Below are 17,888 nucleotides of genomic sequence, written 5' to 3' on the forward strand. Positions count from 1 at the left end.
TGTGGGGTAAATGTGAATGGCAGGAGCATTTAAGCGGGGGTTCTTCAATTGCATCCCGCTCGGCAAGGTGGTTTAACGGAGAAGATATGGGTGGGATGGGGTGGGGGATAAAGAAATTTTTGTAAGCAGATGGGCGAAGCTTGAAAAAGATGCCACTGGCGAGAAACGACCGAGGTATGTCTAGCTGGCTCTGGTAAGGTCAGCACGATCTCTGCAAGGGGCGGATGGAGGACAATACAATTGGACTTTCATTAATGCCGTGAGGAATTGTTCCAAATTGGTAAATAATGTAGGACTCGCGTTGCTCTCTTTCCCGGGTGTTGGGGAACCGACCCTGTAGGACTGTTAACTTAATTGCATCGAATGGGTGGGTTTCCTCATTAACGTGTTTTGACAAGGGGCCGTTTTGTAGGGATAAATTATGCGCGCGGTGGTTATTGCAGCGAATTCGTAGAGGGTTTACGGTCTGTCCAATGTACTGCATACTGCACACACTGCATTCTAGGAGGTATATTACGTTGCAGGAATAACAATCGAGTTGGCATAAATTTTCCATTTGAAGCCTGAAGCTGTGCTTACTGCACAGATTGATGTTTGTATGTGTGTGCAGACCTGGCATCTACATTTTCCACAAAGCCGGCTGGTTATTTGTTTTTGAGAGTATTAGGATGTGTGGAATGTTGTTCGCTCATCTGTAGACTGCGTGAGGGGGAGAAGTGAAAATTTTGGCGAGGCGCTCGCTTTGTTCGAGAATGTTGAAATGTATTCTGAGGATTTTGTTTACGTTAGGCGGATTACTGGTGAAGGTAAGTACGTGATTTGCCCAGTGATCTGTTTGCTGGTTGCATCGACGTCCCTCCAGTATTTGGTCTCGGTTGTGTTTAGAGGCATTTTGCATGGCATCGTCGACAATGGCGGGGGGGTATCGTTGCTTAATGAGGACTTCTCGCATGTGTTTAAATTTTTTTACGAAGTCCTCTTCTTGGGAACATATTTTTTTTTGGTCGATGTGCATGAGAGTATGGGATGCTTGTTTTATAGTGACGAGGATGGCAGCTTTGGAAGTGTAGGTATTGTTGACGGTCCATCGGTTTTTTATATACAATGGTGGTAAGTGAGCCTTCGTTAACCGAAATCTCTACATCTAGTAAGCTAATTATGGTGTTGGAGTACGTGTAAGTGAAATATATGTTGGGGTGGATGACGTTGAAGTTTTCAATAAAACGTATGACTTCTTTCTCTGTGTCAGTCCATATTAAAAAGATTTCATCCAAGTAGCGTTTGTACAGGGTGGGGTGAATGGAGCAATCTTTCGAAAATTAGAATACTATTCGTGAAGATGTTGCCGTAGGTGGGGGTTATCCTTGTGCCCATGGCTGTGCCGTTAATTTGCAAATAGTGTTGATTGTTGAATTCGAAGTTGTTATATTCGAGTACAGTTTTGCCACTTTTTCTAAAACACGTGGAGCAGGGGTTTCCTCGTTTCTGCTTTCTTCACACGCTTCGATCAGAGATTTGATGCTTTTTCCGGGAGTTTGAGACCTGCTATTGTGCAAAGGAAATGGTTTGTGTCACGTATGTAGGATGAGTGTGTTGTTGGAATGTGTCTAATTTGTGTGTCAGTGTAACTGGTAATTGGTGCCGTAATAGTGCCGATGCCAGATACTATAGGGCGGCCAAGATTACTCTTTTTGTGGATTTTCGGTAACATGTAGAATCGGCCTGGCAATGGGTGCGGTGCGGTGAGGGCTTTAGATAACCGTACGGGTATGTCCCCATTCTTCGCAAGTTGATCCCGAGTCTCTGCTACCAAATGTTTTTATTGCGGAGTTGGGTAGGCTTCAAGACGTTGATAGAAAGAAATGTTAGAGTTGTCTCAAGGCTTCTGCAATGCATTTTTCGTGGTCCATGACAACTATACCACCTCCTTTATACTCTGGCTTCATGATTATATCTGTGCTTCTGCTGAGAGCCTGCAATGCATCCCGTTCGTTTTTAGACAAGTTCTGCCTCCCCGGAGTATGATTCTTGTAGGCTTAAAGTATGTCTTTCTGGAAGGCTTTAATGTACAGTACTCACGGATTGAAATAGGACATTCGGAGCGCGTGGCCGTCGCTTCATGGAGCGCCGCCCGTAGACGCTCATGGAACCAAGGTGGTGCATTGTGGTATGGCGTGAGAGGGAGAACATCTACAAAGCAGAATTGTTCCTTCCAGTAGCCAATCAGCCGGCCTGTGGTTTACCACATGCCTGCGTGGCACTGCAAGGCTAGCGCTCCGAATGTCCTATTTCAATCCGTGAGTACTGTACATGTCGAAATGTTTGTCCCTTCCTATGTTAGGAGTTTGCAGGAGGTATTTCGAGGCCTGAATTGTGAACAGTTGGGAATAAGAATAAATGGAGAATACCTAAATAATCTGAGATTTGCTGATGACATTGCCTTGCTGAGTCACTCAGGAGGTGAACTGCAAATCATGATCAACGAGTTAGACAGGCAGAGCAGATCGATGGGTCTAAAAATAAACATGCAGAAAACCAAGGTAATGTTCAACAGTCTAGCAAGGGAACAACAGTTCACAATTGGCAGCAAGAGCCTAGAAATTGTGCCGGAATACGTCTACTTAGGGCAGGTAGTGACAGCTGATCCGGATCATGAGAGGGAGATAACTAGAAGGATAAGAATGGGGTGGAGCGCATATGGCAAATTCTCGCAGATCATGAGTGGCAGTTTACCAATTTCCCTCAAGAGGAAAGTGTACAACAGCATAATCTTACCGGTACTCACCTACGGGGTAGAAACGTGGAGGCTAACGAAAAGAGTTCAGCTTAACTTAAGGACAACGCAGCGAGCCATGGAAAGAAAAATGATAGGTGTAACGTTAAGAGATCGGAAGCGGGCAGAGTGGGTGAGGGAACAAACACGGGTTAATGACATCCTAGTCGAAATCAAGAGAAAGAAATGGGCTTGGGCAGGGCATGTAATGCGAAGGCAAGATAACCGCTGGTCTTTAAGGGTAACGGAGTGGGTTCCAAGAGAAAGTAAGCGTAGCAGGGGGCGGCCGAAGGTTAGATGGGCGGATGAGATTAAGAAGTTTGCAGGCAAAGGGTGGATGCAGCTGGCAAAGGATAGGGTTAATTGGAGAGACATGGGAGAGGCCTTTGCCCTGCAGTGGGTGTAGTAAGGCTAATGATGATGATGATGATGATGATGTTAGGAGTCCAGTGGTGGTTTGTAACGAAGAATTCTCTGCTATCCGCGGTAACCTATTCCCGATCAGAAAATTATTCCCGGAGTTGCAACATTCGTGCAAAGTTGTCCAAATCTTTTATCACCGAGAATTCGTTGTATTTACCGCTGGTAGGGCAAAATGTATGGCCTCGAGAGAGAACGGATCTTTCCTCCGTTGTTAGGACCCTGGCTGATAGATTAATAATGTTATGCTGGAAACCAAAGTGGGTTCGTGTAACCGCAGGATTATTATCAATAGCTGCTTCCGTTCCAAATCGCTGTACGCATGTGTTTTGAACTGTTGATATTTATGCCGTTCTACGGGATATGTTGTTTTAGCTTACTGTAATAGTTGAGTTATTGAGCTGCCTCCGTTATAGAATCTTTTTCGCTTGTTATTGAATTTTACCACGTGAGGTGTGGAACCCCGTCTCAAATGAATTTTTTTTCGTTTAGTCTCGCGTATCTCAGTCACTCTCTTTTCCTCAAAGAGCATAAGCTCGGTGCCCCTGGCGCGGTAAGCGGAATTTGTTGACGAGCATGACTCTCTTCCATTTTCAGAGCCACTAACGCCTTCTCAAAGTGGGCAATGGTAACTACAAAAAAATTTAAAGAGGCAGATTGCAGTACACGATTCCAATTATCATTCTCCTCTTCACATAGGTCACCCATTGATGGTGTTAACGACACTTGTAAACCTTTTGGTACGATATTTGATTGAGGGTAGGCCTTCAGGCTATGAATATGTAGTTCATGCCTAATTCGTTTATCCACAATTTTTCTTTCAAAAGTTTGGAGTTAGTTGAAGAAGGCTGTCGGTGGGATGAGCGAAAGAGAGTCTGCGTACTCACGCGGCCTGAATGTCATTGTTGAAGAACCCGTTGTGCCGAACTGGAGCGCTTGCGGAGATCGTAGCGTGACAGAGGGGTGCTGGGAAGTTCTTCTTTCCGGTTGGATATGCTATCAGATGGCCCTCCACCATAAGAGGCAGCTGACGCTGCGCTGCACTAGAAGGGTCTGATGCTCCGTCGGCGCTTGCTGGAGTGCTGGCGCCGCTCGCTCCGGATTTCGGTGTTGCGCTGGGAGTGGTGAGGGTATACACATGGTTTGTCTTAGATGGAAGTTGCTCCCGGTTGGTTCCAGTGGATAAGCCTGTTGCTGAAGTGGGTCTCTCGTCGGTGCTGTCTCGTGCGGCGCCTCTCGGCGACTTCGGGGTTGCGAGAACAACTTTACGGTCCTATTTGCGAAGAGGTGGTGGCCGCGTTGGTTTCCGCAGTAGAGCTCTGCGTTGGGTCACATTTGATCTTGCACTGGAAATCTCGGATATGAGCCCTGAATTTTCTTGCGGTTCTTTAGTGACGGCACCCTTGTAGGACCAGTGTTTTACCCTCCTCTACCTGTCGTTTCGTCTGCGCGATGTTCGGGAACTGTGAGTCTCCGGCTTGTATGCACTTTTCTTGGTGGCTCTTGAGAACCTCTGAGTAGGTGGGAGCTACTCGGGTGTGACACTACACGGGGAACTGGCTGTAATCCTCTCTTGTCGGCAGGTGGTGTTGCTTTTATGTCGCTGGTTGTCAAGGAGGATGTTATAAATGTACCATGACAAGGCTGAAACTCCACCAAAATATGGATGAAATCCATCTGCACGAGGACTCTGTATGGTGGATAGATCTCTAGCGAATGGTTGAGGAAAAAAAACACATTGGTTTCTCGTCGACAAAGTTCGAAAAGCTGGCAGTTGAACCTCTCAGCCCGGCGATTGAATTTATCAACGAATCGCCAGTTACTAGACCATCGCCGACGGTTTGGGGCACGGGGTATAGTACCAGCATTGCATAAGTTACTTGAATTTTGGGTCGCTCTGTGCGGATGATGTTGAAAGCTTCTGCGTACCTTTCGATCGTGGTCAGGATGTCGTCGCTGCTGTAGTTTTAGTCTCTCTCTACACAAACATGCCTCATATTCTGATGGCATCAAATCTCTGATCTAAGCGTATGAATAAAACAGAAAGGAGGAATCCCCTGCTCCATGTGATTTAGAAATACTGGCGAAAGTCGTAATCGAATATAAGAACTTCGAATTCAACAATCAACACTATTTGTAAACTAATGGCACAGCCATGGGTGCAAGGATGGCCCCCACCTTCGCCAACATCTTCATGCATAGTATAAATCAAAATTTTTCAAAGATTGCGCAATTAAGCCCACCCTATACAAACGCTACTTTTTAATGTGGACTGACACAGAGCAAGAAATCATACGTTTTATCGAAAACTTCAACCTCGTCCACGCCAACATATCTTTCACTTACACGTACTCCAACCACATAATTAACTTTCTAGATGTTGAGATTTCGGTTAACGAAGGCTCACTTACCACCGGTGTATATAGAAAACCGACTGACCGTCAACAATACCTACACTTCCAAAGCTGCCATCCTCGTCACTCTAAAAAAAGCATCCCATTCTCTCGGGCACATCGATTTAAAAGAATATGTTCCCAAAATGAAGACTTCGTAAAAAATTCCAAACGCATGCGAGAAGTCCTCATTAAGCAACGATACCACCCCCGCCATTGCCGACGATGCCATTCAAAATGCATCTAAACTCAACCGAGACCAAATACTGCACGGACGTCGATACAACCAGCAAACAGATCACTCGGCAAATCTCGTACTTACCTTCACCAGTAATCCGCCTAACGTAAACAAAATCCTCAGAAGACATTTCAACATTCTCGATGAAAGCGGGCGCCTCGCCAAAATTTTCACTTCTCCCCCTTACGCAGTCTACAGACGACCGAGCAACATTACACACATTCTAATAGCAACGATACCACCCCCGCCATTGTCGACGATGCCATTCAAAATGCATCTAAACTCAACCGAGACCAAATACTGGAGGGACGTCGATACAACCAGCAAACAGATCACTGGACAAATCGCGTACTTACCTTCACCAGTAATCCGCCTAACGTAAACAAAATCCTCAGAAGACATTTCAACATTCTCGATGAAAGCGGGCGCCTCGCCAAAATTTTCACTTCTCCCCCTTACGCAGTCTACAGACGACCGAGCAACATTACACACATTCTAATAGCAACGATACCACCCCCGCCATTGTCGACGATGCCATTCAAAATGCATCTAAACTCAACCGAGACCAAATACTGGAGGGACGTCGATACAACCAGCAAACAGATCACTGGACAAATCGCGTACTTACCTTCACCAGTAATCCGCCTAACGTAAACAAAATCCTCAGAAGACATTTCAACATTCTCGAAGAAAGCGGGCGCCTCGCCAAAATTTTCACTTCTCCCCCTTACGCAGTCTACAGACGACCGAACAACATTACACACATTTTTATACACTCAAACACACATAATCAGCTGATCTTGGGTACAGGCCCTGTGGAAAAAGTGAATGCCAGGTCGGCGAACACATACAAACATCAAGCTGTGCAGTAAGCAAAGCTTCAGGCTTCAAATTGAAAATAATTGCAACTTTGGTTGTGATCGCTGCAAAATAATATACCTCCTAAAACTCAGTGTGTGCAGTGCGCCGTACTTTGGGCAGACCGCCAACCCTCTACGAATTCGCTTTAATTACCACCGCGCGCATATCTTATCCCTACCCTACCTTCCCTTGTCGAAACACATTAATGAGAGAATCCACCCATTTGTTGCAATAAAGTTAACAGTCTTACAGGGTGAGTTCCACAACACCCGGGAAAGAGAGCAATGCGAGTCGTACTTTATTTACAAATTTGGAACAGTTTTTCACGGCATTAAAGAAAGTCGAGGCGTATTGTCCTCCATCCGCCCTTTCACAGAGCCAGTGCTGACCTTACGAGTGCCAGTTTGACATACCTCGTTCGTTTCTCGCCAGTGGCATCTTTTTCAAGCTTCGCCCATCCGCTTACAAAAATTTCCTTATCCCCTACCCCATCCCACCCCTATCTTCCCAGTTCAACCACCTTGCCGATCGGGGTGCAATTGAAGAACCCTCGCTTAAATGCTCCCGCTATTCAATTTACCCCCCACACGACACTTTCCCAAACTAGGATGGTTTGCCGCCTTTTTTCTTTTTGTATTGTGTGTGTCAAAGTGTTTGTATGCACTGTGCACGTGTGCCTAGTTAAGCTAAGGGCCCCGCTGATTCAGCCTTGACTCTGGGTGCCGAAGAGGTTCAAGGTGACGGAAGTCTGCTGCCCTGTCTGCATTTTATTCTGTTTATTTGTTTACTCTTTAGGGCCGGGGCACGCGAGTGCACGCATCTCTAATTTTTATCTGTTTGATGATTCCGCCACCGTCTGTTTCTGTGCAACTTGCTCGCCCCCGCTTCGTTGTCGTCTTGACGGGTGTCTATTATCCCTTCCCGCTCCTCGTTTTTCTTTTTTTTTTCCCGTGCGGGCTCCGCGCGGCTCCTCGGTGGGCTGTTGCGGGAGCGCGTTTTTCTTTTTCTCTGTTTTTTTCCCTCTTTCTCTCTTTTGTAGTATTTTTATTTTGTGCCCGTCTTCTTTCCAGCAGCCGTTTGCTTGTTTTGTTTATGTGTCGTACATCTGTGCCACTGCCAACTCCCTAAGAAGAGGAGGAATTTCGCAGTAACTTCAGTCTTGAGAAAGGACAGGCTCTGTCCGAAACGTCCACTCAAAATAAATCTATGGCTAAATGATGCGTTTCTCAACTTTGCATTTTACCTCTAGCAAACAAATACGTTTATTTTTCTACACTATATATATATATATATATATATATATATATATATATATATTTATATATATATATATTAACATAATTATCTGAAATGGTTGTCGTCTGCATGCTTTGTGCTTCCTACGGCGGCTTGATGACGTCATCCTATTTTTTGCATCGCTGGGATTTCTGCACCGCCAGCATTTCTCGTAAGGAGGATTTAGAAAGGCTGTCGCCTTAAATTTTTAATTGCTGCGACTAAATGTAATAAAAAATAATTCAGGCAACTTATTCTATAGAACGCATATCGCGCCAAGAGACAGCAGTTGCTTCGTATCGAGTATGTTTCCCACAGAATATTATTTCATCGTGGCCGAGACTGCTATACGGCGCGGATTTATCATGTTCATAAACAAATAAAACGAATAGATTCAGCTTGCAGCAGTCTCTTGCAGTCTTCCCAAGCACAACCAGAAAATGGGAACAACGGCAACGTCACAGCAGCGCCTCGGATGACACCTCAAAGCAGGTGCTTCTCCTAATTCTCCTCAACTACCCTATATCTCCTATACACTGACGGTATCAGCTCTGAATTATTCCCTGATGTGTTGCGTTATGGTAAATGCCTTATCAAATAATTATTGCATTCGGGCCTAAAACACAAAATAAATAAATGAATTTTCCATATTACTATACGACATTTTTTGAGGCATTACCCTTTCGATATTTGGTTCATAACATAAAAGCGGCGCTGGCGTTGCAATGGGCAGTCTACTCTGTTTGAAAAGCGGAAACGGCATGCTCAGGGTGCGCTCATGTGGGGATACGTGTCTTCATCTCAACAGTTCACAGTCTGCTGCTTTTGCGCGTCGCGTGCTTTTTTCATTCACGGACTGCCTTCGCACGAGCTCCAGTGAAATGCGGCTGAGTGTAGAACTCGGGCAGCCTGCATCTATAGCAGCCCTGAAAACCCGCCCAAGGCGCACTTTGGTTCGAAGCCTGGAGCGATTAACCCTTTTCGCCTCGTCACGTCTAGTCAGGCGAGCAGCAGCGGCAGCATTGGGGATGTTGACTAAGAAAGGAATGGGAGTGTGCAGGGCTTAGAATAAGGAAAACCTGGGCAAGTTGGTTTCCCTCGCAGAAAATAGCGCTTGCCTCTAAAGAAAGAATTCTACGGGCGATAGGGAGACGGTGGGCAATCAAGCCAAATTAGCACAGGGCGGACGATCAATTCACTATGGGATTTTTCTAATGGGATGTGTTTGACGCTTTCTATGCCTGGTTTTTTTATTCTACTTCGTACACCCAACTAAATATGGCAGTGCAAATATACACCGATGGAATACGTACCTGGTGACGTTAGGCACTTTCCTCCAACTAGTGTTCGTCAGCTGACGGGCGACAAAGTTTGACGAGAAGTGGGCTTGGTGCTCGAAGACGTTAGACGACGACTTACACCTGCGCAAAAGTGAACGAAATGGATGTCGCATTCACCAGGATAAATTATTTAAGAACACGCTGCGACTTGCAGTGCTTGACAACCATTGGTTCTAAGGGATTCAAACGTGTCGAAAGTTGGTAGCCAGGGTCATATGCTGCAAGCACTGGGGAGTTCATGTCATGAGATCGCAAGCGGTGGCCATAACTTCGGTTAACCTCAAGCAGGCGAATCACAGGGGCGATGTTGCGCTGGCGAACAACCGTCGTCATCATGCGGATAACTATAGCGTGTAAAAATCACCACGCTGTCCCTTGCAAGCAGCCGCCACCTCATCTCGGGAGTCCTCTAGAAGTTGCGTTCGCCTGCAGCTATTTTATGCGGGCCTGAAATCCCATAGGATAAGGTAGCAGCTGGGCTTCTCTCCTTTACACTCATGTCTCTTGATTGCATTCTCTTCTTTTCCCCTATCTAAAGGTCACACATCCCTTTCGACTAGTTAGATGCACCACAAGCATACCTTCCAATTATTCTCCTCACCAGTCCTCACCCCTATCCCTTTATATTGCCGCCAGGTGTCCCCGGGCGGCGCCTTGAGGACAAAGAAATGAGACGCGCGTGCTCTTTGCAGCTCGGACACTGCTTGGATCCTTGCGGCCTGTGCCTAGCTTTTTTGATTCTGCTACCCATTTGTGAAATTTTGTGGTGGAGGTGCTGGGTGTATCGCTCTGGAATATGTCGCACACCCCTCCGAACACCGAGGACCCCAGACCTCTCCCTGTCGACACGCATGTGGACCGGGTCAGCAGCCGAAATCTTCGACGGCCCCATGAGCATGGTTTATTGGAGACAACCTCGCCGCCTGGCCGACTGCCTCCTGTGCTCAGGCCATTCGACTTTCCCTCGGCGCCTACCCCTCATCCGGTCATGCAAGGTGCCACGTACTACACCCTCCTGAACCCATGGCTACCAAAATCCTTTCACGGGACTCATCTGGAAAACGTGGAAGATTGGCTCCTCCAGTTTGAACGTGTCGTCGTATTTAACCTATGGGATGACGCCTGCAAGCCGAGGAACATTTTCTTCAGCTTGGAGGACGGTGCTCGTACGTGGTACGGAAACCGTGAGGACACTCTCATCATGGCCTGAGTTCCGACGTCAACTGCTCGCCGCGTATGTCAGTGCAGATCATCGGGAGCGAGCTGAACGAGCCTTGCAGTCACGTATGCAAATGCCCAACGAAACGGTTACCATGTACTTCGAAGACATGACGCGGCTCTTCCGACGGGCTGACCCAGCCATGTCGAAAGCAAAAAAGCTGTGCCAACTAATGCGCGGTGTTAAAGAACAGCTTTTCGCCAGCCTCGTGCGCAGCACCCCCAGCACTGTTGCCGAGTTTCTAGCAGAGGCAGTCACGATGGAGCAGGTCCTACGGCACCGTTCCACCGTGTACGTCCGGCCAGTCCTTGCTGCTTCTGTTATGGAGTCCATCCCGGTTTTCGACAGCAATACCGACTTTCTCCGCGGCATGATCCGCACTGTTGTCCGTGAGGAGCTAGAGAAGATTTCTGGTACGTCGCAGCCAGCGACCAGCTCCCTTATGAGCGTTATCCGCGAAGAGGTGCAGTAAGCTATCAGGTCTCCATTACTACACGCCGAACCACAGCTTACCCAGACAGACTACTGCCGCCCGACATACGCAAAAACTCTGCGACGCCTTGCCCCAAATCCACCGGCATTTTCACCACCGAACCAGACAGACTACTGCCGCCCGGCCTACTCTGACGCGCTGCGACGCCCTGCCCCAAATCCAGCGGCAGTTTTTCCCAACCATCACGACGTCCTGCTACCCTCCGTGCAGCCAGGACTGCACCGCATCCCGAGTGATCGAGAATTCCTGCGCAGAGCGGACGTCTGGCGTGGCCCTGACCGCCGGCGTTTGTGCTTCCACAGTGGGAAGCCCGGTCACCTGTTCCGCCGGTGCCCATATCGACAGCTTGGCAAGCAGGGTTTTTCCTCCGATGCGCCAAGGCCCCGGTTTGTCCAACGGCATCGTGAGATTGAAGTGTACCTGACCCAGCAACCTCAGTGGTCCATGCGCGCCGTCAGTCCCGATCACCGTCACCTCGCCGTCCATCGTTTTCACCGAATGCGCAGAACTCCTCGCGAGCGACGGCTTACCGCTCGCCCAGCCCTCGCAGAAAAAACTGAGGACAGCGACCTCCGGGGGCGTGGTCGCTGGATATCGACGCTGTAAAGACCACCTGACGATGCAGAAGACGCAGACATCCGATGATAGAGCTATGACGACGTCGACGACAGCGGCTGAACTAAAGGACCACTTCTCTCTCGACATACCCGTGCTTCTCGATGGCAACAGCATTAGCGCGTTGGTGGGCACAGAAGCCGGATTTTCAATTATCAGTGGCAAATTGGCAGCACTTCTAAAGAAAGCTACAACTCTTTGCTCTGGCTTGCAGATCCAGACGGCGGGGGGCTATATCAATACTCCGCTTGGACAGTGCATGCCTAGGGTCCAGATCAGCGACTCGACGTTCATAGTTAGCTGCCTGGTGCTCCGCGACTGTTCTCGTGACCTGATTTTGGGCATAGATTTTCTCCGTGAGAATGGTGCTGTTATAGACCTGCGGCACAGAACCGTTAAGTTTTCGACAGCGAAATCCGACGACACCTCCGATGTTCGGCAACGCAGCTCCGCCCTTAGTATTTCTACCTAAAATGTCTTGATTCCGCCACGCTCCAGTGCTTTTGCAAGCGTCGAATGCGATGATGGGCTACGTGACGGACCTGCAGTCGCCGACACATGGCATTTGCGCGGCCCGAAGTGTTGTCTACCTCCGTAACAGTCAGTCGGAACTCCTGATTACTAATTTTACGAGCGAACCTTGTCACCTTTTCCGAGCTACTGCCGTCGCGCGGGCCAGACACTACAACCAGTGACATTGCCACGTCGAGTACCACCCCGATGACAAAGTGTGGGTCTGGACCCCGGTAGGTCACCCAGGCCTGTCGGAGAAACTCCTAAGCCACTACTTTGGACCCTACACAGTGCTGCGACGCATCACGGATGTGACATATGAAGTCCTCCCCGATGGCACTCTGCCCAGTTCGCGCCGTCGACCGCAGCCTGAGGTCGTGCATGTACTGCGTATGAAGCCGTACTTTACGCAGTAACGGGCACCTCGTTCGCTTCAAGGGCGCCCACGTTTCTGCTTCCCTTTTTTTTGATGGGGAGGGGGAGAATTCCGCCAGGCGTCCCCGGGCGGCGCCTTGAGGACAAAGAAGTGAGACGCGCGTGCTCTTTGCAGCTGAGACACTGCTTGATTCCTTGCGGCCTGCGCCTAGCCTTTTGATTCTGCAACCCATTTGTGACAATATATTATCAGCAGCACGATGGCGCTAAGGTCTGATATCTTAAGGAGAGATGCGTGGCTAAAATCGCAATGTTCTCTAAAAAAATGTTTTTTTATTTTGTGTTGTAGGTTTTTGAATATTTAAACATCTCACCAAGTTTGATTGTTATCCGCGCTCTAGAAAAGGAGAAAATGAAGTTTTTTCACCAGACTGTGGGGCGCATTCACTGTCGAAAGCTCCAATGAACGCGTTCGTTTTTCAAGACGCATTCACAGAGCGGCCAAGGCACCGAACGAGGAGTGAATGCCCACGTTGGAAAGGTTGCTTTTTCGCTTTCTAGTGACGGGAGAGCTTCTATCGAGAGTAAGTCAGACCACAAGAAAAAAACTTCAATAACGGTATATTTTCGACTGTGGCAAATGCGGATTGGCTCGCAAATCGAAACAAAAGCTTTGATTGGCGGAAACAAAGAAAGCGACCTTCAAACGTTGTCCTCGCGCCATTCGGAGTCTCGCTAAGCCAGGTATCGTTTGCGGTGTTTGAGCGCGCCCAGCAAGCAACCAAATAGATAGCCATTTTCCGAAAGCGCTAAAACAAAAAGGAACAGAAGAAACAGACATAGACGAGCGCTCGTGCATGTCTGTTTCTTTTTTTCTTTGTTGTTTTAGCACTTTCGGAAAAAGACCAACGTGCACCAGACAGCCCTAACCGCCACTCTTCAAGTAGATAGCATTTCACAGACGCAGACAAGGGCGCTGGACAGGTCTAAAGCTGCGAAAAGAATATAGACAACTTGGATCAATTTCCACTAAACAGCGTCGTGATGAAGAGGAGTACCCAGCCTATAAAGCAGGGTACTTTTTTGACTCTTTGGCATAAAATTAATTACCGTTATTGCTTTTGAAACATGTGTACCTCCAATGCCATACCTTGTCATCAGTGAGCAAGGAATACTGCAAATACTTCTGGAGATGAATGTAAATGTCCCCCGGGCCTGACGACATACCCGACACATTCCTACACACGTATGCGGATAAGGTAGCTATGTAGATATCGATAATATTTTCCAGGTTTTTAAATAATGGGCAGGTTCTGAATGACTGCAAGACGGCCAGATGTGAACCCATTCATAAAAATGAAAAAGAAACTGCATTTGTAACTCTCGCCGACTTTTACTGACATTCACCACTTGCAAAATAATGGAACACATAATAAATACACACATTTATGACTTCCCCGAGAAGCATCAGTTTTTACCACACTTCAGCAGGGATTCGCTGTCAACAATATGTTTCGTTTGGTAGCCATTCCTCTGAAATCGTTTCGGTCGACTCTGGTGTTTTTCAGGGTTCGGTGCTTCTGCCACTCTTGTTCATTATATATATTAACGACATAGTAAAGAACCTTCAACCACGTGCGGAAAGACTGTGTGCTATATTCAGAAATTAAGAATAAGGCAGACCAGCTGATACTAAACGATGCTTTTCAAAACATCCGCATGACGCCTTGCAAAGTCAATCAACTTTTAATACCCGTTTCCATGAGGATAACACGCACATAAAATCAGCTCACATTCAATTATTCTTCTTCCATTAGCATTCTCTTCGAGGTTTAACACTATAAATATCTGGATCTATGGATCACTAAAACTCCTGACTGGACCAGGCACATTAATCTGGCTTCAAGCAATGCAAGCCATAAATATTTTTCTTTCTGCGGCGTGCACTGAAGCTCTCCACCCCCGAAGTTACGCTCCTAGCCTACAAATCAATTGTCCTACCAATACTAGAATATGCGGTCGTTATTTGGGATCCATTCACAAAAACAAATATAGATAAAATTGAAAAAAATACAAAAAGCAGTACTTTTTTTTACAGTGGTTAGTGACGTACATCAGTGAATAACCTGTTGCGCAAGGCTTGTTTGATACCATTAACCGAAAGCAATCGCGTCTCTCCGCTCAAGCTTTTGTACCAACTAATGAACGGTGATTTCAAGACTAACCTTGGTGAAATATTATCTTCCTCCCCAGGTTTCAAGACCAGGCAGCGACACAGTCTCACAATTACACCTTTTAGCCTTCGCAACGATTGCTTCAAATATTATTTTTCACAAGAACAGTAACGAATGGGAATCGGCCTACCAACGAAGTTTTACAGCAATTTGTGGCGTCATTAACTCAAAGTCTAAGTTTTACCCAATATCTGCTGTGTTGTGACGCATTTCGTTGTAATTGCTCCTTTGTTTTAGATATTTTTGTTACGGACAGCTTGCAATAGTTGCACTATGTATTAGTTGCACTCTGCTTGCTGCCGATCAGCGGTTGTTTATTATTGTTACTTTTATGTCTTTTGACACTTGTACTTGTACTATTATTTTTTTTTTACATTCATATATCCACTCTGCTAAAACCCCTTGTGGAAATTCAGTAATTTTAAATCAAATATAAAGAAAATAATTAAACAAAATTTTGAACATGTTTTTCTTGGTTCACACTTTTTGGGAAAACAAAACCGTGAGGAAGATTATACTTTCCCAACTGCTCTGCCAAAAGCAGCTTTCAATCTGGTTTCTAGACCGACATTTTGTAAGAAACAAGATAAGGTGGTTTTTGGTCTCTATAATTTTTTTCGAACACAAATTGTAGAGACTTGTGACATAATGAAAACAAAACATAGACTTCTTTCTTATAATTTGGAAATTTTTAGAGAAATCAGATAAAAAACTCACGATGTACCTTGCCCTAGACTGTAGAAACGACCTAGAAGGTATTTAATAAAAATAATGAGCATATTTTATTATCTTTGAAATGAGAGTTTAGCGTTCAACACAACTTAGCGTTCAATTTGACAGCTATAACTTGTTTTTTGTTCGTCCTATGGAGATGAAATTTTAAACATCGTCCAACGAAAAAAGACACGCCATCCCTGAAAATTCGATCAACATTAGTACAGCGGCTCAAAAGTTGGCTGTTAGGGTAGCATCCTCCCTTAAAATTTAAATCCAGTCTTCGCCACCGAACGATCCAGATAACTTTCTGCGCATACGGTGAATAATAGCGATGAGATTGCCTACTCGTGCCTGACACTCTCAGATGGATGAATTCCCATCACTTCTGGGAGGAACTAAGGCTCAATGCACTCTCTGTAACTCTATTTGAGCAGAATCACATATATACCTGTCTTCGACAACGTGGTTTGTTTATGGAGTTTAACGTCCCAAAACGACTCAGGCTATGAGGGACGCCGTAGTTAAATATTCCGAACAATTTCGACTATCTGGAGCTCTTTAACATGAACTAATATTGCGCTGACCCAAATCTCTAAAGCATGAAAACATCAAAACTCAGAGGTAATAGAACTGACAGAGCTATCGAATCTAATCAATAAGCGCAAAGTAACAGACATAAGGCAGTTTAATATGGGAAGAAACCAGCATGAAGAATGGAGATATCCTAAAAGCGGTGAAGAGGAAAATAGGTATAGGCAAAAAATCAAATGTGTCCTTTAAGAGATATCTATCAGTCTTATTCAGCAATGTAGATAAGACTGTTATAGTATCAAAAGAGTTCTGCGCGAATCTTTATAGTAGCCAATTTTATCGGTACGTTAATGAGAGAGGCAGTGTCGCACAACAATTGGACACTCTGCCAGTAATGAAAAAGCAAGTAACAAAAGCCTCAGGACCATTGCAAACGGTAAAAGCAGCTGGTGAGGATCAGGCAAAAGGAGATCTGTTGAAAGGTGGAGGGGAGATTGTGCTCGAAAAACTACCCACCCTGTATACGTGATGCCTTATGACCTCGAGCCTACCAGAAGCTTAGAAGAACATTAACATCATTTTAGTCCATAGGAAAGAAAATGTCAAGGGCTGGAAAAAATACAGACCGATCAGCTCACTCGCCGTTGCCTACAAGGTATTTATTAAGGTAATCACAAATAGAATCAGGACCACCTTAGACATCGAGCAACTAAATGGCTAGGAAGGCTTATTGGAAAGGCTACTTGACAACGGATTATATCCTCAATACTAGTCAAGTGATAGAGGAATGCGCAGAATATAACCAACCGCTATATAAAGCCTTCACAGATTACCGGAATTTATTTCGCTCAGTAGGCACATCGCTGGTCATGCAGACATTCTCAAAATCGGGGTTTAGAGCCTTGTGTAAAAGCAGTCGAAGATATCTCTAACGCCTGCACAGCTACCGTAGTTCTGTATAAAGAGAGCCATAAGATTCCAATAAGGAAAGGTGTCAGGGATGAAGACACAATGTATCCGATGCTCTTCACTGCCTGTTTACAGGAGTTATCCGGAAGTCTGGACTGGGAACCGATGGGGTACGTACAAGTAAGAGTTAAGGAGTAGTGTTTTAGTAACATGCGATTCGCTAATGACATCGCCCTGTTAAGTTTCTCAGTGTACAAACTTGAAACTGGAAAACATGATCAATGGCTTAGACAGACAAAGCAAACCGGTTGGTCTAAGAACCATTACATGGAAAACTAAGTATTGCAAGTCTCGGAACAGAACCACAGTTCATGATTGGTGTAAAGGACCAAGAAGCGGGAAGTGAATACGTCTATTTAAGGCAGGTATTTAGGCGGAAACTTGGGCTAGTTGGAAAGCGTTTTAAATCATTTTGCCAGCGCTTAGTGAACACACGAGGCAAAGAACACAAATACAAAGGACAGACGTTAGTCTTCAACTGCCGTTAATTCGAAAAAAATTCAATATAAGACATCTCAAAATTCTGACACTTACACACACGCGGTAGCAACGCCACGTTTCAGGAACAAGATTTCTTTTCTTGATAGATTGACAGGCGGGGTGCTGACGCATTTCGAACCTTCTTTTTCAATGCACATAGCTTAGAAAATTTCGCGTCCCGATTGCGTTTTTATTGTACCTAGAGTGCTTGTATCTTGAAAGATTGGTGTGCAAGGTACAGGGTCAGGGTAGCCAGAGTACCGTTTGATAAGACAGCGTTTGCAGTGCGCAGCGAGATCCCCCCCACCCTTCACCCCCCCACCCCTTGCCGATATGGATTCCGTTGCCAAGCGGTGCTTTCTCAGCCGTTCATTTATACATCTTCCTGATTGCCCAATATAAGCCTTGCCACAAGTGAGCGGAATTTTATAGACAACGCCGA

At 46.0% G+C, this 17,888-nt stretch overlaps 1 protein-coding gene across 4 annotated transcripts in view; it reads right to left on the reverse strand.

Moving 5' to 3' along the window:
• Positions 1–17,888, reverse strand: part of LOC144122121 (rifampicin phosphotransferase-like) — a 798,972-nt gene that overhangs the window by 739,855 nt on the left and 41,229 nt on the right. For all 4 annotated transcript variants that reach the window (XM_077655660.1, XM_077655659.1, XM_077655661.1 and 1 more), the window contains exon 5: positions 9,274–9,381. In XM_077655660.1, the coding sequence (XP_077511786.1) occupies positions 9,274–9,381 (108 nt within the window). The remainder of the gene's footprint in view (positions 1–9,273; positions 9,382–17,888) is intronic.

The sequence above is a fragment of the Amblyomma americanum genome, chromosome 2 (genome assembly GCF_052857255.1).
Source record: "Amblyomma americanum isolate KBUSLIRL-KWMA chromosome 2, ASM5285725v1, whole genome shotgun sequence".
Classification (NCBI taxonomy): domain Eukaryota; kingdom Metazoa; phylum Arthropoda; class Arachnida; order Ixodida; family Ixodidae; genus Amblyomma; species Amblyomma americanum.